This window comes from Callorhinchus milii, unplaced genomic scaffold, assembly GCF_018977255.1.
Source record: "Callorhinchus milii isolate IMCB2004 unplaced genomic scaffold, IMCB_Cmil_1.0 Scaffold5, whole genome shotgun sequence".
NCBI classification, from domain to species: domain Eukaryota; kingdom Metazoa; phylum Chordata; class Chondrichthyes; order Chimaeriformes; family Callorhinchidae; genus Callorhinchus; species Callorhinchus milii.
Window position 1 is genome coordinate 13,382,703 of NW_024704746.1, and position 23,936 is coordinate 13,406,638.

Consider the following 23,936-nt stretch of genomic DNA (forward strand, 5'->3'; position numbering starts at 1 on the left):
CTTCGGAATTAGAAATTATATCAGGTATTATTATCCTCAATTTCAATCTGACCATGATCATCTGAAATAGATACAAAACAAATTACACAATGTGATGCTTTTTCCAAAATAATGTTGGGTGATGTTGAGTCACGTATGAAGGATTGATTATTTAAGAAACAGTTAGATGCTGTAATGAGAAGACGATAGGTCTGATGTTCTGGAAAGATTAAATCAAATGTACACAAAGGCCTACCTCAACCAAACCTCTCTGGTGATCTTGTAACTGAAACCACCACTTTCTGAGTTATTCATTACTGTTATATCACTCAACGCATAGCTAAAAGTGTTAAAAACGTTTACACTAATTGTTTTTCTATTTGATAGTGTGGATAACTCTAGGGTGAAGTAGCTCATGAAACCTCAGCAATATCAGCATCAAAATCATTAAAGGTGTTGAGAAATTCAGATGAATCTGGAAATGTAGAAGTTCTATAATTTCTATCACCCATGCTGTACCATGTCCTACATAATGTTGGCAACCTTGTAGGATGGAAAACACTTTGCTAAAATGTTTGCCTCCTCCTTAAAGATAGGTCACTACTAGTATGACACGGCATAGCTGGAAGTCTAGCCCTTGGTTGACGGAAATTCACTTCTGAAGCAAAGTGCCAAATTTAGGTTGAGATTCAAATTTCAATCCTTTGAATGGGAGTTGAATACATTATTAGAATTTATGGGGATGTCTAGATTAAATGATCATTTAACAAAGTCCACTGATGCTAGTTTCTTTCATTTTCATTTTTCCTCTCCCAAAAGTACCCTGTCCTCCTCAAAATGTGGAAGTTGTTTTGGAATGTGAGAACAACACTGCCTTGGTACAGTGGGACCCATGTAATAATACAGTGATGTACACTGCAACAGCAAAAGGGAGTGATGAACATACAGCTCTATGTACCACATCCGACCTGTATTGTGAAATATCAGATCTTCATTGTGGGCTAATGTATAGTATCACTGTACAAGCCTTTGACAACAATTGCAATGGGAGCCAAAGCATGATTTATGAAATTCAGACAGGTAAATATGCTCATTTTAATGATTTAGGTCTCATGTATTGCACTGGACACATTGCATAAGTGAGAGAGAAAGCATATGATATTGTGATGGGAATTATCTTAAAAGGCACCAGCTTTGTATAGATTAGATTAACAATCAGTGAGGGAGTCAGAAATAAAGGAGCTGTAATAAATAGTATCAAACCTTAAAATTATTTGGAAAAGAAGGTAATGAGATAATACAGTTATTTTAATATTTTGTGGAAAGAGCCACGTAGCAAAAAGCAGAAAGAAACTTATATTTTACAGTGGCTTATCACATCAAAACATCACCCAATACTTCACTGGTGAGTCCCATCAAGTATAGTGATTGTTTTTTGTAGGCCAATTCTTCAAGGTCCCCCAACCATCCAATAGATGAATGTCCAATTTATCTGTAGGATTGTTGTCAAGAACAAACTTGTTTCTGCTTTCAGATTAGTGCTAAATTATCTTTAGTGATCAGATTTAAAATCATATCTGAAAGACAGCACTTCCAACATTGCAACTCCCCATTTCCTACCTTCAGAGTGTTAGCTGAAACTATGAGTAACATACCATCTTCTGACCAAGCGCCTACCAATTGACCCAAGGTGACCCATGTGCATCACATTAAGATGTAATTTCCTGGAAAAAATTGAGAGCAAACTGAACTGAGATTATACATTAAAGTGGTTCAATTCTGCTAATTGGAAAGGTTACAGATCTTGTCAGCATGTGCTTTTGTAGGGGAACCCATTAATAATAATAATAATAATATTTGCATTTGATATAGCGCCTTTCACGTCGGGAGGACGTCCCAAAGCACTTCACAGAACACACTGTAAAGTGAATTGACTGTATATTTGTAGGCGAACGCAGCAGCCAATTGCGCACTGCAATGTCCCACAAACAGACAGAACAATAGCAAGTGATAAGGAAATAAAGAAATATGCAGTTAATTTATTCAAAATCAAAGTGTATTCATTTAATTAAATAAACAGCACAATCTATCCCTATTATAAGGTATTAATAGATGCTCTGGGATGCTACCCTGCATGATGGTGCTATATAAATGTAAGTCGTTATATTAATAAAACATTCCTTTTTTCCCCATTTTCTTCCTTTATCAGCACCATGTGCCCCAGAAAAGGTTACTGCTCACGTGGAGTGTAATTCTAACATAGCAATAATTTCATGGGCACAAAATAATAGGACAGATTCATATGTTGCAACTGCAGAAGGATATGATGGACATACACGTTCATGTCAAACAATAGGGATAAGCTGTGAAATCCTGGACCTGCACTGTGGACAGACCTATGCTATAACTGTAACGACACTAAGTGAAAAATGCAACAGTACTACAAGTTCATTTGTTGAAATCACAACTGGTAATGATTTCTTCAATTCGTAATATAGTTTATAAATATGGAAAATATATTCCCATTGTTCAATTAATGTATTTACAAGACAGTTACCTGCAATGGTATTCATTTCTACTTATCTTCACTAGCACCATGTATTCCTGAGAATGTAGAGACTCAGCTGAACTGCGACACAAATATTGTATCAGTCATGTGGGATCCCAGCATTGGAGCAAAGTTATACAGTGTGATCGCTGAGGACAGAAGCGGAATCATAACTTCATTCAACACGTTAGCTAAAGACGCTCAAATTTCAAACTTGCAGTGTGGTGAAAAGTATGCCATTTCTGTGCTGGCCACAGATAACACATGCAACAGTTCCCAAAGTGCAGCGATTAATATGTACACAGGTAAAACTCATATTCATGAAGCATCTTTATGTCATCTTAACAAGCAGCATCTGTATTCCAGAGCCACTGTGTGAACGGCGTGTTTTGCTTACGTTTTCTTTATTGCCTGGTGAAAATATAGAGTTGGGTTGATAAAGAGGCTCCATGATACAATGATATTTTCTAGTGGATAGAAACATCTGTGCTTATATATGTATATGTATGTGACTTCTTCAGTCATTATTATATGTTTAGGTATAAAGCAAAGTCGCTGGCAAATCTTTTAAACGAACAAACAATTAAACATTATCAATGTTTAAATGAGGGTTACATGATTCCTGTTTGGTCAATGACATGTTTATGTTTTAATTATCTTTCTAGTTCCTTGTATCCCTGAATCGCCACAAGCCTTTTTGGACTGTGCTACCAATGTTGTTTCACTTCAATGGGTGCCGAGTGAAAGTGCAAATTCATACATTGTCACAACTGAAGGAAGCAATGGCACCATTTCTGTAGATACAGTGACAAGCTCACCCTTTGAAGTCACAAATTTAGAATGTGGAGAGACGTTTACTATAAGTGTAACAGCAACGGGTGAGAAATGTGATTCTCCGAAGGGTTCAACTGTTGACATTGAGACAGGTAAACAATTTATTTTAGACGTTCTGTTTTGAAGTAACATCCTGATAACTCTTGATAAAGGCTTGTGTCCATCTGAAGAAGGAAATGTATCCATCACTGCTGAATGGAAAACTCCAAGCAATTTGAGAAACAGTACTTGTACTTCCTATACAACAGTAACGTATTTTAGAGTAAGAACACTCGAATAAGAGTAAACCCTGGTGAAGCAAATATTGCTTTTGATCAGTGTTGTAAGCTGATGGAGCTGCGTAGATTCAAATTAGAGCCACATCCAGTTTAAACCCTCATTCACTTTTGAAACAAAATAGCTTCACCAAATGGATACAACCTCTTTTAAAGAGTTACCTCTTGATGCTATTACAGGATGGAAACCCTAAGTCACTGCAAGTTGCCAAGTATTTTTCCACATCCATAATGTTTCACTTACTCTTTTGTTTAAAAATTAAAATGTGACAGTTTTGCTGTATTGACCTTGACTATTAGATACATTTACCACTGTATTGTTTATTTGAAGTCTTGTTAAATCTGTGGTCTTTCATGCATTTTAAACTTACATTTTCTTTGTTTAAATCTATAGTCCCATGCAGCCCACAGGCAATAAATGTATTTGTGGATTATAACTTGAACACTGCACATGTATCCTGGAATCAAAGTAAAGGTGCTGAGTCGTACACTGTAACTGCTTTCGAATCTGACTGGGACTCACTTTCATGCCGTACCTCAGAAACATCCTGTACACTGCCCATGTTATCTTGTGGCAAGATTTATTATGTGATTGTCTTTGCATCTGATAACAAATGCAATGAATCGCAAAGTGCAGTTACAATTGATTCAGGTAACATCTCTTTTGGTGACTAAATTAGTATATTAATCAAGTAAATTCCCAGTTTAGAACTATAGAAATATATAGCACAGAAGAAGGCCATTCATCCCATTGTGTCTGTGCCAGCTCCCATAAGAGCAATTCTTTTAGTCCTACTTACCTGCCCTTTCCCCATATCCCTGACTCTAGATAAGCAGACAGAACTGTATTAGCAGCAGTAAAAGGATCAAATTTGTAATTGACCAAGTGAAAAATAACCACAGAAGTGGTTTAAGTTCTCGATAATCACTGTTATATATTCATTGTGCAACATTTTCAATACTAAAAATAGAGGATTTTATATTTTATTGTTACCTTTCAACTGTCACTTCTGTACAAATGTTTGCATTCAAGGGAAATGCTGAATATGTCTTAATTTAAATCTTGTGTAATCTTCAGCCCTTTGCAGCCCCCAGAATGTAAGTGCTTCTGTCGATTGTCAAACTAATTCAGCCTCAATAAGTTGGGTGGAAAGTGAGAGAGCAATATTATATACTGCAATTGCAGAGGGAATGGAAGGAGACAAGGTTTCATGTGAAGCAGAACACTCACCTTGTGAGATCACAGGACTATTGTGTGGACAGATTTACAATATAACTGTTGTTGCGATCAATGACCAAAGTAGCAGTTTACCAAGTTTTGCTATTGACATTGAAACAGGTAAACTATGTTTATTCTTGAGAAAATTAACAGAAAGGCAGAGATGTTTGTAATGATGCTACAGATTAGAAATTAGTAACTAGTTTGTAGTTAAATAAATGTTCTAGTGAAATATCAGGTCCACAAAAATAGTTTTTTTTTATTCTGATCAAATTTTGAGCTCCTCTATTTACTGCTTTATAACTTCTGTGATGAGAAGAAACATTTGTTGCAATGAGGTTTTAATAATTGAGTTTATAACTGCTAATTTTGCTGAAGCAATTGAAGTTGTAATGAATTATTTAATAAAAAGTGTATTTTAATAATGCCTTCTTGTGCTGCAATCTTCACAAATTTTGTAATAAGGGACCATTTTATATTGTATCAAAGAAATGTAACTTTAGTCAACTGTGGTATTAAATCTATAACAAATTCAGAGTTCTCTGATTATGTGATTTCCTCTGTCTACAGTTCCATGCATCCCACAGAATGTAACCGCTTACCTCGACTGTGATACGAACAATTTGTTAGTTTTCTGGAATCCTGGTAATATCACAGAGACATACTTTATAACGGCAGAAGGAAATGATGGGCAAATGATTTCATTCAATGAAATAGAAGCTAATTCTACGATTTCCGATACGCCTTGTGGACAGACGTATTATATACGTGTACAGGCAATCAGCACCCAGTGCAACAGCTCAGAAAGCTCTGCTGTTAACGTTAGATCAGGTAGTGTTGTGCAAGGAATAAAATATTCTGAACTATTCCTATAATTGTTGGTGTATTGCAGCTCTTCTTGTAAACAACTATAGGCCTTTGATCTCTTCCAGTGGGTCATAACTTATACATTTTCTTTACTCACAGCACCATGTTACCCACAGGATGTTGATGCTCGCGTGGACTGTAACACTGGATTTATGTTAGTCTCATGGCAACCAAGTGAAGGCACAGTATCATTTACTGCACGTGCAGAAGGGAGCAATGTACTCATATCATCATGTACCTCTAACGGTACAATGTGCGAAATCACTGATCTTGAGTGTGGAGAGACCTATAATATAACAGTTTATACCCATGATAATTTGTGCGTCAGTCTTGAAAGTCCTCCTGTCACACTGAAAGCAGGTAATTGAAGCCCTATGCCAAATGGGGATTTATATTCGAAGAACAATGTATGTATTTTCATCTCCAACATAACCATTTAATCATATTACACACCAATAGAAAATCAGATTCTAAATGATTTTTTTTAAGTTGCAAATGATGTTAACATAAAACATTAGTTTCTGCTACAACTTTCCTACTGATAGAATTATCCTCATCACTCTGGTATCCTTGCCAGATCTTATCTGCTAGATACACACCCTTCATCTGACTATATTTTGTTTGTTTTTAGCCTCATGTGTCCCACAAAATGTCAGTGCTCAGCTGGATTGTAACACCAATGATGCTCTTGTATCATGGGCACACACGAAAGGTACAGAGACGTACTTTGTAACAGCAGAAGGAAGAGATGGGAACACAGTGTCATGTAACTCAAACAACACATACTGTGAACTATATAACCTACTCTGTGGAGATGTATATAATTTGACTCTGAGAACACTGGATGGAGTATGTGACAGTTCCCACAGCTCTGACTTGGATATTATATCTGGTAAGTGCTATTGTATTTGGTATGAAATTTTAAATGACTGTACTTGATTTCATGCTTGACAGAATACTTATCGGAAGGCTGTTGTGTTCAAGTACTGTACCAGAAATATTTTGTTAAGATATTCCTGTTACCTAAGGAAAAAAAGATCCGTAAGTGGGTTAGGAATCGGATAAAGATGTCCAGGGCAGGAGTCGACCTCAGTTTTTTTTCTAAACATTATTTTTTTATATGACAACTGCAGAGCATGGCATTTTCTGGATTCTTAGGGCTTTGACTTAAAGGGTTGAGACAGGGCATTGAGATTTTTTTAAAAAATCTTATAAACTGGTGCAATTGGCTAGATGGGTTGAATGCCTCTTTTTTCTGTTCTCTTATGTATGCATCCTGTTTCATATATCCAAGTCAAACATTTTTTTTTAACAATTGTTGGTCTTTTTTTTTGAAATTCTACAGCTTATATACACTTTGCTTTTAAATTCCTGTACAGTATATTTGATAACTTTTTGACATATTTCTTTACATTTTTAGCACCATGTGCCCCAGACGATGTCAATGTTGATGTGGACTGTGAGAATAACACAATGTTACTGTCATGGAGTGATAGTGACACAGCACAATCATATGTAGCATATATAAATGGCAGTGATGGAGCCTTATTCACTTGTGTCACAACAAACAGAAGCTGTGAAATCAATGATCTGGTATGCGGTGTCAAATACATAATTGATGTAGCGGCTGTGGATGGAAATTGCAATAGTGTATCCAATGCATCTTTTGAAACTGGAGCAGGTAAAAATGATCTTTAATCTCAATTACTATATTTTGCTCAAATTGATCCATGTATCAATAATACAAATAAGTTTGTTCCCCTCAGTTATTCCATTTTTTTTAATATTCTGCTAGAAAATCATTAAGTGTAATATTAACATTTAAAAGTTTATCAAAATATTAATTAGATATGTTCTACTACAGTAAGCCAATTAATTTGCTTTAGAGGAAGCCCAAACATCAATTCAAATAGAAATAACAAAGTCTAAGTAACTTTATCTTAACTGACTTGCATTTTTTTTATTTTCTAGTTCCTTGTGCACCACAAAATGTACAAATTAGTTTAATCCCTCCTGGTGATAGTGCACAAGAGGTAGAGGTCTCCTGGAGTGACAGTAGCTGTGCTGAAGATTATCAAGTAACTATAGAAGGACTAATTGAACTGGATCCATATTCCAAGTATATCTTACAATCATACTGGACTCCTGCAGATATTTTCATTATTTCAATTCCTTGCAGTTCCTCATACCAAGTCTTTGTCACAGCTAGAAATTTAGCAGGAATCAGCAGCCCTAGTTTTCTTTTTACTGGTTACACTGGTAAGTGAACAAATATCACAAATATAAGACTATTTCCTGTGTGTAAAAAGTGAATGGTCACAGGCAGTTTTAACGTGTTGGACAAAAATCTTCTGGCATGGCATGGAAATAAAAATCATCTAACTTGTGATCTAATTTCAATGTTAGCGGCGTGTCTTTATTAAATGCGTTACAGTTGTACTGTTCACTATATTTTAAACTATTTTAGTTACTTTTAAAGAGAATGATCCCTCTTGATGTGTGGAGGAAAAAGGAGCAACACTCCACAAGAGTACCTCTTCTCATGCTATCCCAGTGCACTATATTGTTCCAGAGAAGGACCATCCCTGAATATTAGGCTGCATTTGGTGACAGTGGGTAAACCTTATAACAAGTGTGGGTGTGAAACAAGATACATATTTAAAACTGAGATTAATCAATATGTCAAACTTTTATTTAACATTTAACTACTTCCTCTTTGATGTTTTGTTTGAGCCTGACTATTCATTTCGGCTGATTCTGACAACATATTTTTTTCAAACATAAGATCTTAATGCCATGAACAGATTTTCACTTAATTCATCGTTCTGTATCCTGCACCAAATATCTCCAGTGGACATCTTCAAATATATATAAATAAGCAGGTGTAAGGTCTTATCGGACCAAGAAATGACAGGGATTAAATAAGAATTTAATTAAATAAGGCATTTTCAGGTCTTGACATCAGGGCTTGTCATATGTCATATTCAAACATTTTTATCCTTGAAATTAACACTTATGACGGAAAGGGTAGGAATAGTCATCAAATGGATTGGATTACAATCCCTTTTTTTCAAAGAATGTGCACTTAATTTAATAAGGGTGTTAGGAGATAATAAGAGGTAGCAAAAGAGAATTTACAAAGGCTGGAGCAGTGTCAAGTTCACTGAAATTTGAAAATAAGGACTGCTTGACAATTACTACCTACCTGATCCCATTTAACGCAAAATGTCAGGAATTAATCTATTTCACTCCTGCGGCTACATATCAGGTAAATATGCTCAACTGACAATCAATGGAAAGTAAATCACCAGTCCAAAGTTGTGTGTACAAATACCTTAATAGTATAAAACTTTAATTGTGTATATTTTTAAATCTTTTTTCTTGTTTTAGTTCCTTGTCCTCCAAAGAACTTTACTGCAATTGTGGAAAACAACACTCTATCATTGTCATGGATGGAGTCAATTCATGCTACAGAATATATTTTGTATGGTGTTTCTAGTTCAGGAAATATTCAAATATGCAAAACGCCACAGCTCTATTGTGAAGCTGAAACAAATGGTTACACAAACAATATTCAAATTGTTGCATCAAGTTCTGATGGTGAAAGTGAACCCAGCATAACCAATATCTTGCAAGGTAAGTTTTCCTGCACAAAAGACAACTCAAAATCCCTGTGAAGCGCTTTGAGTTATCAGAAGGATAACGCAAAGCGCTTCACAGGAATTACTGTGAATAGAATGACTGTATTTGTAGGCAAACATCGCAGAAAATTGCACACAACAATGTCACACAAACAGCCATGAAACAAATTAAAAATTTTATTTGGGGGATTAAAGGCCAGGAGACCGGAAGAATCTCCCTTCTCTTTTCGAATAGTGCCATGGGATATTTAATGTCCACCTGAACAAGCAGACAGAACCTCAGTTTAATGCTCTGAAGAGATGGCACCCCCAAAAATGCAACACACCCCCAGCACTAAATTTGTAGTGTTAGCTTAGACTATGTGAGTTCAAATCCTGATGTGGAATTTGAACATGCTACCTTCTGACTCAGAGGCAAGAGTACTACCACTGAGCCACGTTCCCCAGCACCTTTCACATAAGAATAACGTCTCAAGCACTTCACAGGGATAGTAATGTGGGACTGGAGGAAATTACAGAGGTAGAGAGGGGTCAAGGTATAGAGGAATTTGAAGATCAAAAATCTTGTAGTTGATCACTGGGAAACAGGTAGCCAATAGAGCCTAGTGAGGATGGGTATGATAATTAACTGAAATTGGAAAGAATAAAAATATCAGAAAAATTGCTAATGCAATATTTGTTCTGAAATTAAAATTCAGCTTTAGCAATCACTAGAAATTAATGACAAAGCACATGTTCCAAAATATTCTAGAGGCTTTATCTTCATGAATGTTGGTCAAGCCTTGAGTTGTTCGAAAATGGAAGAGCCAGAACTTTTCCAAAATATTACTTGCGAGCGATATGATGAACACTTCAACCCTATTCCACTACCAAACACATTTTCTTAAAGAAAATTAACTTTAAAGCAGATTCTAATCTTGTACACGTTATTAGTAGATATGCTAGGCAAAGGCCAGGTGTTTTCCTAGGAAGTTAAACATTTATTTATAAAGACACTTCATGTATAAAACCACCATGTTACATTTTAATTATGAATTACTAAATCACTGATTCACAAAAAAGAGACTTCTTCGCCTGTTTCTGAACACTGGTTGAATAGCCAAATACTAATGCCCTTGCTATTAATTACACTGCTTTAAAGTGCTCCAAGATTCTACCCTACATGAAGACTATCAATGCAGGGTATATCAATGCAAGTTGCCTGCCTGAGGACATTCACGATTGCTAACCATATTATTGATTTTTGTAGTTTTAAGCAAATGTTCACCTTATGTTTTAATATTACAGGGAGAAGCCAAGTTATTATTGTTAAAAAATCGAGAAACGGAGAATTATACAATGCCTTTATGAACAATTAAGTTGATTTGTTTTCACAAGTTGGAATTTATGAGGAAACAAATAAAAATTAGTTTTATAATCTCCGCTTTTAATTTTTGAGAAATGGAACAATTTTATAAATTCGGCATCAAAGCAATTACAAGCCACATATTGTAATTACAAACTTCAAATTTCACAGGGCAGAGAAAAGTTCAAAGCCCTTTAAGAAAATAATAATAATAATATAATAATCCTTGCATTTGATATAGCGCTTTTCACGTCGGGAGGACGTCCCAAAGCGCTTCACAGAACACACTGTAAAGTGAATTGACTGTATATTTGTGGGCGAACGCGGCAGCCAATTGCGCACAGCAATGTCCCACAAACAGTCGTAGATTGAAAATGACCAATTTAATTATTGTTTTTGGTTTTTGGAGGGATTATTAAATAACCATACAAAAGCACCTAATTTGAATTTCTGAATACCCATACCAGCTAACGTATGTGTGATTGCCAATATTTAGTGCTAAATTATAAGATTAGCCTGGTAGAGGCTAATCTTGAATTGTTCTATTTTCATCAGGTGGGCCTTTGACAAGATAATAATAGAACATGATCTAGTTGTTTGCCTTCTGAGACACCCAATTTGATACAATGTCATAAAGATGTTTTTGGAACAAATAAGAAGTTTGTCAATTGGAGAGGGAATGTATTAAAAGTCTTTAAATATGGTAATCGTTTATTTTTTTCCAGAATATCTTTCCCCTCCAAAATTATACTTCATTGAGGCAACAAATGACTCGGTTCATATGAAATGGTTCCCTGTAGATGGTGCAGAGTACTATATGGTGATAGTGAAAGAAGATACCATTGTGACTCCAAAACCATTTAAACCTATTGCAATATCAGTTGAAACAAACTATGTCCAAGTGAACAACCTTTCACCTGAAACACAATACATTGTTCTGATATCAGCAAAAAACTCAGCTGAAAGTAGTCAATACTCTGAGGCTAATTTTGTAACAAGTGATAAGTGAAAGTGAGCTGAATTTTATGATAATTACATTCTACATTTTGTTTATCTACCTGGGATAAAATATCAAGCACATTTTTAACAAAGGCTTGGTAAATCACAACTTGAAAATAAAATTGTGCAACTTTTTTTAGCAATTAGAAATTCTTAGAGGGACAACTACGGTTCAGCATATCTTGCAAAATGACACATTAATATAAATTGCAAGCATGTCAGATTATTCAATTACACTTTCTTTATATGTGAGATTTCCAATATAAATTTTATTCTGTCAAATTGCTACATGCCTATATAATGTGAGGTTAATCAAATATCAGATTATTCCATTGTTTTCTTTATATATATGTGTATAATGAATTGTGTTCTGTTCATCAAATTATTGAGTACTGTACACCTATAATATACTGTAATAATCAAATACTGATTTTAGCAGCATACAAAGAAAACGTGCAATTTTATTGTTGATGCTAACTATAGTGATTTCTAAAACATTGTGTGGTCTGTATCAAAATATATTTTTAATGGCTTCATTGTAAAATATTGTTCCTGTATTTGGTGAAATAAAAATCTCAGCATTTTAGTAACTTGTGGAATTGTTGTGAGACATTAACATTTATATTTGTATTAACATTTATACAAGGAACGAAGTGTCCAAATGTGATTATGGAACAAACCTGTAATCTCCGTTTTAATGGTTTTACCAGCAGTTTGCTATCATCTATTTTAATGAGCATAACATGTTCTTAGATCAAGCTGCAAACTCAGTTGTTAGTCAACTACTTGCCTTTGTAATTACTGACAAACCTTAAGATATCAAGAATTTTTTGAAGACAAATCTAATACACATTAGATGTTGTATATCAATTAGTTACTAAATCTTGGGGTATAGAATAATACTTACATTTTGCTGGAATGGAAGACCAATGTATACAGCTGACTGTTACAGAATGTTCATCACCAAATCTAGAATACATTAGTGCAAGTGAAACTGATATTTTTAGTTAGAATCTTCACAAGCTGCAGATCATCCAAAACTCAGCAGCTCGTGCACTCTCACGCACCAGGCTCCGTGACCCCATCACTCCCACCCTCGCCCGACTCCACTGGCCCCCCATTCCCCAGAGGATCGAGTTCAAGATCCTCGTCCTCACTTTTAAGGCTATCCATGGCCTTGCCCCCTCCTACCTCTCTGACCAGCTGACTCCCTACCAACCTGCCCGCTCCCTCCGTTCATCGGGTTCCAGCTTGCTCCATGTGTCCCGCCCGACCCACCCTACCCCCGGTGGCCGGGCTTTCAGCCTCGCTGCCCTCACACTCTGGAACTCCATCCCACTGTCCCTTCACCTCACTTCCTCCCTTGCCTCCTTCAAGGCCTGTCTCAAGTCCCTTCTCTTCGACCGTGCCTTTGGTCTCCCTCCCACCTCTCCGCCTTCTCTCACCCTTACACCACCTCTATTCTAAGCTCGGGCCCCGCCACCTGATTGTTCAGCACCTTGGGACGTCCTCCCGACGTGAAAGACGCTCTATGAATGTAATTTTGTTGTTGTAGAATGGATCAGGATATGAATAGTTGCATTATCTGTCATCCCATGCATAGGATTCATATAAGAAATATTTTTTTGTATAGCAATTTGCCATTTTTACTCTGGACCTTGATATTTTAATGGTCTCTGAACTTTTTTAAAAAAACTCGAGTCTCATTAGCTACAGCAGGGCAGAAACTTTCCTTGAAGAGTCAGCGTAAATTTGAAGTGCACTAAACTATCTTGAGCTATAATTAATGATTTAATATTTTGAATATTTGCAATACCTCAATATGGATATCATTTCCAAATAGTCATTGAACACGAAACTAACCCTAAAGTAGTACTTTATTTTTGCTCCACGCCTAGTTCGAATTAACTTATGAACATGAACTGCTCATTCATTAGAAGGATCTACTTGTTTCCGGCTTTGTTTCAGCCTCAATTTAAAATTGTTTTCGGCCTCAAAAACCACTTGCAACTAACACTGTGATTGATTGCTGTGGGAAGGTTTCTTCTAATCTTCCTTTTACTCTTTTGGGACAATTTTGATCTCAAACTTTCATCTTTAATAGAGTTCTTGTTTATGATATTGTCTTACAACATGAAAACATACAACACTATATCAATCATCTCTGTACAATATCAGCACACCACACTTGAGTAGTTGAAGTACTGGCAGTTTATTGCCCATCATACAAAATGAACCAACATGGCAGGTGCGCCACGGATTAAAACTCTCAGAACATATGTACATAATGTACTTGCAAAAACATAATTTCAAACAAAAACAAATCTTGTATCATCAACTACATTGTACAGAATAAAGTTGTTTTTTGAACTACAATGGTAAGTTGAACAGCTGGTTACCAAAGGCACTTCCCTACAAACAGGAAATATCTGCAGGCTACAGGGATCTGAAGACGCATTTATCCTAGCCATAGCATAATTTTTTAAAATTGTTTTAAAGAAAAATGTTCAATTCAAGCAATTTATTCACTGTACAATTAAAGATTCAAACTTTCAGTCCTCATCTGTAGCATTGCCTTCCAACTGTTCCTCCACATTACTTTTGTTCTCTCTTTCTGTACTCTGACTCCTTCCATGGCTTTGTTTACTTGAGTGGTCCTTGCCGTCACTGTGGCTTTGCTTGTGAGATCGTTCTGTGCTCCGACTGCGCTTATGAACACGTTCTTTGCTATCACTGCGTCGTTTCTTTATTCGTTCACCATCATTCACACTAGTCCTTTCTCTGCTAATACTCCTTTTGTTTGATTTCTCCTTATGTTCATTTCGGTGTTTAGACTTTTCTTTGCTTTTGCTTCTACGACCCCTACCAGGACTGCCACTTCTATGCCTTTTGTCTCGGCTTCTGCTTCTACTATGCCTTTTGTCCTTCTTGGATTCCTTTTTATCTTCTTTGTGTCTCCTTTCATCCTTCTCTCTCTTGTCATCCTTATGCTTCCTGTCTTCCATTTCTGAACGGCTTCTTTTTTCCCTGTCTTTTGATCTCTCTGGTTCTTTCTCAAAATTTCTTTCTCGGTCTCTCTCACTTGCCCTTTCCTTGTCTCTATCATGGTCTTTGTCTCGCTTTCTGCTTCGCTCATTTTCCTTCTCTCTGTCCTTATCCCTTTTATCACTCCTTTTATCTCGGCTTCGACTTCGGTGTCGGTCTCTACTTCTACTTCGCCTACGGTCTAAACTTCGAGATCTATGCCTATCCTTTTCACTTCGATCTCGAATCTGCTCTCGTTCTCTTTTCTGTCGCTCCCTCTCCCTTTCTAATTCTTTCTCAAAACCAAAAGATCCATGACCATCCCTGTGGCGACTTCTGCTCCTGGATCGCCTGGGTGACTTGCGAGGACTAAGGGATCTTCTCGGTGACCTTAAAATAAAAACAGTAAGTTGGTGTAAATTCTAAAATCTTTCACAGCTCATTTTTTTCAATGAATAGAATGCCTTAAGTTACCGTGAATGTCTACGTTCTGCAGGACGCTCTGCCTCTTCCATTCCATCCTTCTTGACAATTTTCCTTGGTCGAGACTTGAGCAATTGGTCCAAATTCTTTTGAACTGGGACTGGAATTCTTGGGAATAAAGTAGAGAACCATTCCAGTTTTGTGAGGAAAGAACGAATCATCTCTCCTATTGTCATGACACAACCTCCTCCAGCCTTTACATCTAGTTCCTGAAAAACATAATAAGTATAACATCCTCAAAAAAATGTTTTTAAGGAATGCTCTTCACATTTGTGTTAGTATATTAAAAAAGCCCCAGTAATGAGCTACATTGAAGTATCCTAAGAAATGTGTATTTGAAAGGCATGCAGCTCAACCTGCAAGACTCTCAAGACTATCCCAAAATTAATGCAGTGAAGCCTGTAAAAAATGGTTAAATTAGATTGTTGGTACAACTTTGGTAATACCACTAACTTGTGCAAGTATCTGCAAGATAACATGCACTATTCCTCCTAGAACTGGCTAATACAATGTAAGCTGACCCCCTCAATATGTGATCTAAAACTGCAGTCTAATTGCCCTGTTTTAAAAAAATTCCCACATCTAAATCTCTTTAAATTTGGTAATTTAAGAATCTTGAAATAGATCACAAACTATTGACCAACGATCTCAATATGCAGCTAGAAAAAGTACAGCTACACTTGAAAACTATTGGCAAGCAGTTACATTTTCCTCTACATCCTTGTGACCCTCATATCTGAAACAAACCATGTTTAACATTAAGGCAACTTTTTGAAGCAATAGCAAACCAACTGCCTTGAAGCAGTGAGGTATTATGAGTTAACATTGAGAACAAAATATTTTGAAACTGCATAATCCACGATGACCACTGTCTGTGGAAAAGGGTCATTACCGCATGATTGCCTTCTTGCCATGCCCTCTCACAGCTCAGGACATGTTGGTCAGCTATTGTCAGTCCCCAACCTACAGTGCAAGCACACAGGAAAATCAGATTTTGTTATTAAGCTAGAAAAACAAAAAAGACAGTCTAAACATAAAATAAGCGCTTGCACTCACACACATTAATCAACAGTGTTGCTCAGCTACATTTCCAAATTCACCTGCTGCCCAATGAAGATCTAAAGAAGAAAACAGGGCAATTAGCTTAAATGCAGGCAGTCTCAGAGTTTCATTCAACTCAGGTTCAGATCTAAAATTCTGAGGAATAGATAGATGCAAACGCAGGCAGAACTGCAGCTTTTTTGTTTATCTGTTGCCTTAAGTAAAAGTAGACTAAAAGCACTTTCAGCACTACGACTCAAATCAAAGTGCACATAAACACATAATAAAATTCATTAGATTGATGAAAATTTATGAGATAAGAGCTTCTTTAAAAAAATTCAGAGACCATAAAAATATCAAGGTCCAGAGTAAAAATAACAATTTGCCATAAAAAAAATTCTTAGATGAATCCTATGCATGGGATTAGAGATAAACCAAAACCGCATATGTCAGCCACTTTGCCTGTATGCATATTGAAGAAAATTTATTTAATGCAAGAAAGTGGGTGTCTAGATTTTATTCCTCCGTAATAAGACTATACTGCATTGCTACTACCACTGCAAACCCCAAAGGAACAAAACCTTAAAACAACTGCTATTGCAAGCACAAAAAAGTACAATATGATTATTTTGAGTTTGTAGGAATATAGGAGTAGGTCAATTACATGGTCAAGGATGAAATTATTGTAGAATGCTACCTTCCTTATTGGATCATAGAGATCATTTAATCCCATTCCCCCACCCCACCATCAATTTTCACACAAGAAAATCTTTACATTCCAATTCAGTTGATTCTGCATTCATGACATTCATTCTGTGGCAGAGTATTCCAGTCTCATAATCCTTTTAAGTGAAGGTTTTCTGATCTGACTGCTATCTTGTTTACGTTATATTTAAAAACAAAGTACCTTTTGTTTTGGATCCCTTTTATTAAAGGAAAGCAAACTACCCTTCCCATTACACGCAGCTCAATCAAATCATCTTTTTACTTTGAGCTTTACAGAATATAATTTAAATTCACTCAGTGATAGATGACCCCCTCATGATAACTAAACGCATTCATCCCAATTATATTAACGTTGTGAATCATCATTGGATGCCTTTAGATTAGTACATTCTTCCCATTGTGCACGTGAAAATAGCGAACAATCAAGCTGCATGGCCCTCCCATCTGATTTTTTTCATTACCATAGGGAGGAAGGAGTACAAAATTTGACGGTAAAACTTTAAAATGTACTTCTGCAAAGACCAAGAAACTAATCAATTATATCTGTAATTTGACACAAAGTAGGGGTCGTAGAAGCATAGATTGTCAGCATGTCTTTGTGAATGTGAAAGATTATAAACCAAAATAAAGAAAAGTGACAAAGTTCTCCCACGCCACTCAAATCATTGTAAAATAGACAATTTGGAAAGGGTAAAATCTAATCTTTCACTGTGGTAGACCAACTGTATATTGTGGTTGCATATCCTTCAATTCTTTCCAGGTGTATTAGGGAGCAGGAAAAGATTTTGAACAAACTAAATTGTTGCACTTCTTACAATTAGCCACCACAAATTACACTAACATTAAAAGTCAGATTCGTTCCAGAATATGAAATGTCATAAGTTTTTATAGCAACATTCATTTGATACATGTCACTCATCGGTTGCAGCAATGATAGGAATATCATTGCCATGTGTTCTGTAGCAAATTATTCACCATGGCCATGTAACAAATCCGTATTTTAAAAAAAGTACATCAGTTCATTATTTCCACTTCAATTTAATATAAAACATACTACAATTCAATATAAAAAAAATTGCAGCAATTGAGAGGATACAGAGGAGGGCAACCAAAATGACTGAGGGGATGGAGGGACTGGACTATGAGGAGCAATTAGATAAACTGGGCATGTTCACACTGGAGCAGAGAAGGTTGAGGGGCGATGATTACAGTCTTTAAAATTCTGAAGGAAATAGATAATGTAGACATGATAAGCTGTTTTATCTTGTACCGAAAAGTAGATCCTGAGGATACGAACTGCGATCGAATTGGGGGTAAATTTAGAACAAATCTTATGGAACAGGCTTCTTAGGGAGACAGTGGAAGTAGCAAATGTTGTTCGTTTCAAAATCCCAATAGATAATACTGCTGTTAAATCGCTACAATACTGAACCCAATTCTAAGATGAAGAATTTTAAAATAAACTTAAAAGGGAGCATCATTGTAGAGTTAAAAACAAGTTAAGTGTCATAAATCTGAAGTCATCACAGTTGATACTACATCTTTCCCATCTGTTGAATGAGTTTATTTCAAAGCTTCCCATTCAAGACTGGAGCGGAGACAAAAAAATGAAATATCCAAAACTATTCCAGGAAAATTAAAATGGACTGGAGATGACTTGGTCTTTAGGTTGTAGTTGATAATCCTATGTTAACATGTATCCAGAATGGAAAGTATATTGAGAATGGAAGAATGCTTGGAGAATCCCTAATAGATTAGATGAATACAAAAATGTATCCAAGAAACTATCACACACCAGATATTTAGAACACCACTTCAATGCAACAATTTTGCACAAATAGTGAAAATTAAACAATAGCCCTTGCTAACATACCTCCTCATCATCTAAAAATGATTCATACCAATCCCATAGGTCTGCTGGAGGCTGGGTGTATCTGCAAAAGAAAAACAAACACACTTAAAACTGAACATAAATTAAACAACATTTAATTATCAAGGTATTTAAAGTGCATATGCATACCTAATATACATGAATCCTAAACCTCTGATGTATGGCGAATCTGTGTGTGTTATTAGTCCCATCACTTGCTTTCGAGTTAACTTGAGGGTAAATAGTTTATAGAGCAGACAGAAGGCAGTAGAAACAATTCCTCCTGTGCCAACACCACGTACCTGAAATAAAAGAAAGCGTTCAAAAATTACCCTCCAAATTTCATTATACAATCACAAAAATAAGTCAGTAGAAAGAATAACTATTGCTTAACAATATTTTCAAGTCTAACGCTAATGTAGAATTAAGAATTTTTTCCAATGCTTTTACCATCCTGTAGTTTTTTGCCTCTAAACATTGTAGTGAGTGTGCTTTGCCTCTTCAAGTGTCGCAGTCACTTTGATAATCTAAATGCTGAGCTGAGTGAAACACACCAAATATCAACACCAGCTAAATCATTGGTTTTTTGTGCTTTCATGTTTGTCACTTTCCCACAGCTACTTAAAGATTCAAATTTCTTTAGTCAGTTACTCACATTTGTTCATGTTTTAAATAACAATGATGACATGCTATGATAAGTGTGATCAAAGGGAGATAAAACATATGGCTTACTCCTCTTAATGCTCCACCTTGTGTTCAGGAGGACCTGTAGATTTGCCAAGATTTACTCATTTGAATGTTAGATTCAGCTTTTATGAACATTTACTGCGCATAATGCAACTCCTTGTTTTAATGTACAGACATTTTCCTGGCATAATTGAATGAATTTAGAAAAAAGTTTGCAAGTTTGAAGTTTAATTACTTCAAAGCATATTATGATTGTTACTATACGTTCTGACTTTTCTCCTCAATTGCACCATAACAAAATTAAGTCTCACTTATTTTCTTTGAATTTAGTTGAAAGCTCAAATATATTACTGACAAAAGAAACCTGCTCCAAATATATTCATATGCACTTTAATTTATTCCCCAAATATCTGCAAAATGTATATTTTAATAATTTTGCAATCTCACAAGAACCTGAACAAATACGGGTTGTTTTTAAAACTACGAATTTTTATTTAGATCTGGTATCATCTAAAATGTTAATAAATATCACAAGCTCAATTTTAACCATGAATCTCAACTGCAAATTAGAAATAAACATAGCACTATAATAGTAGCTTGTACGTATATAGGGTTTTCAACAGTTGCAGAATAGAACTGCTTAGAAATTAGTAAAAATGTTTAGACAAACAAAAACTATTAACAATCATTTTGTAAACAACCTAAAACTAATTCCTTGAATAGATAAACTTTCAGAAGAATGAAACTTCACTGCAACCAATGCCTTTTTCAGAATGTTTATTGACGAGACATTGGTGGATCATACAGTTTATGACAGAGATTAAAGAAGAAAATAAAGCACGTACTTCTACTTACCCCTCCGCACATGCCTGTCTGGCCTGAAGTCTTCCTGCTCCCCTTTTCCCATGGCTCGATATGAGTAACCTTTGAAGAGCAAAAAAANTCTTAATTAGAAACACTGCATATTGGAAGAAAATTCCTAGTCATTTTAATAGCTACATCGCTGAAATAGAATTAATATCAATTATCAGTAGAGGCAATGGCAGCAAGGAAACGAGAAAAAATTATTAATTAAATCTTATTAAACAATAACATTTTCCAATGAAATCAGGATCAATTTTAAAATTACGTCACTATGATTACTTCATTATAACGAGCCACATCAGTTCAAAGCTATCCTTTAATATTACCCGGGATAGAAGCTTTGAGAAGACCGAGAGCCAATGCTGAATAATATAATAGTAGCAGGTGATATTAAAACTTTCCTGGGATTGGGAAGACATGAAATCAGCTCAATTCATTTCACAGGCCTTGATCTACCGTGCCTTGTGTATTTAGGCAATTTTTCCACATATATCTTGAGATATTTACATTCATTACTCAGCATTGGCAGTAGTTTCACACGGTACCATTGATAGATGGATCCTTTTTGACTAATCAAAAAAGGAAATGAGAAAATGATGAGGGGAGATTAGATGGATCCATTCCTATCTTGATCCAAATACAAATTAACTGAATTGTAAAGTTTTCAGAAGGTCTCATTACTATAAATAACATCACTATAGATTAAATAAACTGAAGGTTTCTTGAGAGGGGAGGGGTCAACTGGGTATCTGACTCGCACTCAGTGAGTCTCTCCAAACCAAACTACTTAAAGTACAGGAAGCACACATATATAGTTTCAGTTTGTCTGGCAATGGAATGTGCACCTTGCCCACAAAGGGGCACATTTGCCTATCTTGGGTATCACATTGGTGAAACTGCCACAGAGGATCACCTTGATGCACACGTCACCTTCAAGCCAACTAAGCAAAGAGATCCCACTTACTTTCTCCAAGCAGCAGTCAGTTGTTTGGTCATTAAACCAAACAGGAAACAAGACAATGCTAGATTGCTACATAGTATACAGAATAACCTGTATACTACTCCAGAAGACACAAATATCAACTTCTGCCTAAACAGAAACAACCACTTTCTGATTACATAATTGCCAATTTTATAATTCTTGGAATTTTTTAAAAAATACAAGCAGAGCTGTAAAATCGGTTAGTTACAAACCAACAAATTCGTTAAACATTAAAGATTAGCTTGACAATCACGTCAATCAATTCATCAATGCAAAAATTAAAAAAAAACAATCTCCATTTAAAAAACTTTTAGACAAGTGATTCAATCTACAGTAATGCATTTAGGTTGGAGATAAATTACTCATATTGACACCTGATGAAAAGATCAAAATAAAAAGTAGGTCCATGCAATCGATCTTGCTGCCTGCAAAGACGAGCTACTCAATTTAGGTTAATCCCAGATCACAAAAGTTAAAGCTGTTTAAAACCACAATTTGTCTTTTAGAGTCTCTACACCCAGTAAAATACTTTTTTTTTTTGATTCTGCTTCGTCTCATTCATTCTCTCACACACAAGCACAGTAAATTAAAAGTTTTTGTGCATAACAAAAAAAAGTCACATCTTAAAACCATTTTTTCCAATTGTGGAATGATGAAATATATAGAACCGTGATCTTAAAATGTGTGTTACTTTTGATCTGTGACTTGCCAAAGCGGCAGCGAAGTGAAACGAGACAGCAGCAGTTTGTGCACATCCCCTTGAAGAAGTAACACCCCCTTGTCCCCAAATATCCTCACCTCACTTTACATAAAATATTAGAAATAACGAAACCCGACTGAAGCAAGATGGAAGTGCAGAAATCAACAGTTTCCCGTCAGCCTAAAGGGCAAGCGAAAACGGGGAAGGGGAGAGAGAAAGCGGAGAAGCAAAAACTGGTTGGCTGCATTTTGTCCTGCCTCAAGAGAACTCCTCGAACCATAAGTTATGTTTGCAAATGGCGCCCGATACTTGCAATCAAATCACAAAGCCGAAACGGAGCAGAGAATCACTTCCCCGCGAAACCCCGGGTCAGGGTGGCTGTCCACCCACCCAACCCCCCGAGAACAACCACGTTTGAATAATCGGTTGTGCGCAGCTGTTAATTCTTTTTTTTAAAAAAAAGACGAAGCCAAATACAAACTCGTTTCAGGATATGCACCACATCACATAAGATGCAGCCATAAATGAGCTCAGAACCGGGTGTTGGTGGTGGGTGGGGGGGGGGAGAGGATTGGTGCTACTGCTGCTGGGGGGGGGGGGGGGCAATGTGGATTGAAAGCGGACCCGATCGCGCTTAATTGATTTGAAACAAACTTTCGACGTTATTTGCTCTTCTTGAGGAAGGAAGGTGGAAGAAGAACCCCGGCCCTGAGCCGATCTCGGTATCTCAGCCGTTTTCGGGAACGATTGTGAAGTTAAAATTCCCTCCTCCTCTACGCTACCCGACCCGGTGGCCCTCGCGCCCCTGCGGCCTCTTACCTTGAAGTAGATCTCGTCCACGACCTCGTGGTACGTCTTCAGTTCGTACAGCTGCACTTTGAAGTAGGGCGACGACAGGATGTTGGTGAGGATGAGCGGGTTCAGGTTCATGGTCTTCTCGTTCCCCCAGAGCGGCAGCACGTTGCCCTGTTTTCCCGACGCGGATGGTTTGACGCTGCCTCCCGCCTGCTGCTGCTGCTGCGGCGGCGGCTGGTTCCCGGCCGCCGTGTTGTTAGCCATGTCGTTGCTGCTTTTAGTTCCGCTTCACGACAGAATGGCCGGACATTAACCGCTCGCATACAACCAGCCCAGAGAGGAGAGGGCTACGGGAGATTTTTTTTAAAAAAAACTGTTCTAATAAAATTAAACCCCGTTAATGTTGTTAAATACACATAGCTAACCGTCCACTGAGGTCACTGGTCCACCGTGAGGAGCAAAAAGGCCGGTGCTACACGCGTCCTCGTCGAGTTAAAAACTAAAACAAAATGGCGCCAGCCGCCCCCCACCGGCTAACGGAAGAGCAGTGACGTCAGATGACAGACAGCTGGAAAGGACCAACGAGGAGCGCCGCGACTGGCAGCTGACTTGCCGTCTGACCAATGAGAGAGGAACATGAGGTCGAGCAGGGGGGTGCGGGGTGGAGGGGGGGGGGTTGTGTTGTTTTTGAAAAAAATCATAACCGTCATTAGGGCGTGACGGAGGCCGCGCGGCGGCGTCAACGGCTGAAGAGCGGGCGGGAGCCGCGAGCCCGGCCCTGAGCCGTCAATGACAGGTATCAGCCCTGGCGGCCATCTTCTGTGGGGTTTTTTTTTGGTGCCGTCTCGGAGTTCAGCTTCCTTTCATCACCATTTAGTAATTAATAATCCTATTATTATCACCATCTGACAATATATTAGGACCTGCCGAGGACGTCGGTTGCAGAGGGGAATTTCAGGACAGAGGGGTATATAGGGGGTGTTTTTTTTCCGTCTCCCTCTTTACTCGTCAACGACAACAAATGACATAAATCGGGCACCTCAGAGCGCTGGATAGT

The 23,936-nt window shown here is 37.0% G+C and overlaps 1 protein-coding gene across 5 annotated transcripts; it reads right to left on the bottom strand.

Moving 5' to 3' along the window:
* Positions 1–13,900: 13,900 nt before the first annotated feature.
* On the bottom strand, positions 13,901–23,404 carry prpf38b (pre-mRNA processing factor 38B). Of its 5 annotated transcripts, XM_007887301.2 has the most exons (6): positions 22,904–23,404; positions 20,394–20,462; positions 19,002–19,153; positions 18,855–18,915; positions 15,206–15,423; positions 13,901–15,121 (listed from the first exon to the last, which is right to left on the bottom strand). In XM_007887301.2, the coding sequence occupies exons 1-6, from the start codon at positions 23,141–23,143 to the stop codon at positions 14,260–14,262; spliced, it is 1,602 nt and encodes a 533-aa protein (XP_007885492.1). In that variant the 5' UTR covers positions 23,144–23,404; the 3' UTR covers positions 13,901–14,259. The 5 variants fall into 5 exon arrangements, with proteins under 5 accessions (XP_007885492.1, XP_042191427.1, XP_042191429.1 ...); XM_042335493.1 differs by lacking the exon at positions 22,904–23,404 and having other exon boundaries at positions 20,384–20,443; XM_042335495.1 differs by lacking the exons at positions 18,855–18,915; positions 19,002–19,153; positions 20,394–20,462; positions 22,904–23,404 and adding an exon at positions 16,271–16,333.
* Between the last annotated feature and the right edge of the window lie 532 nt (positions 23,405–23,936).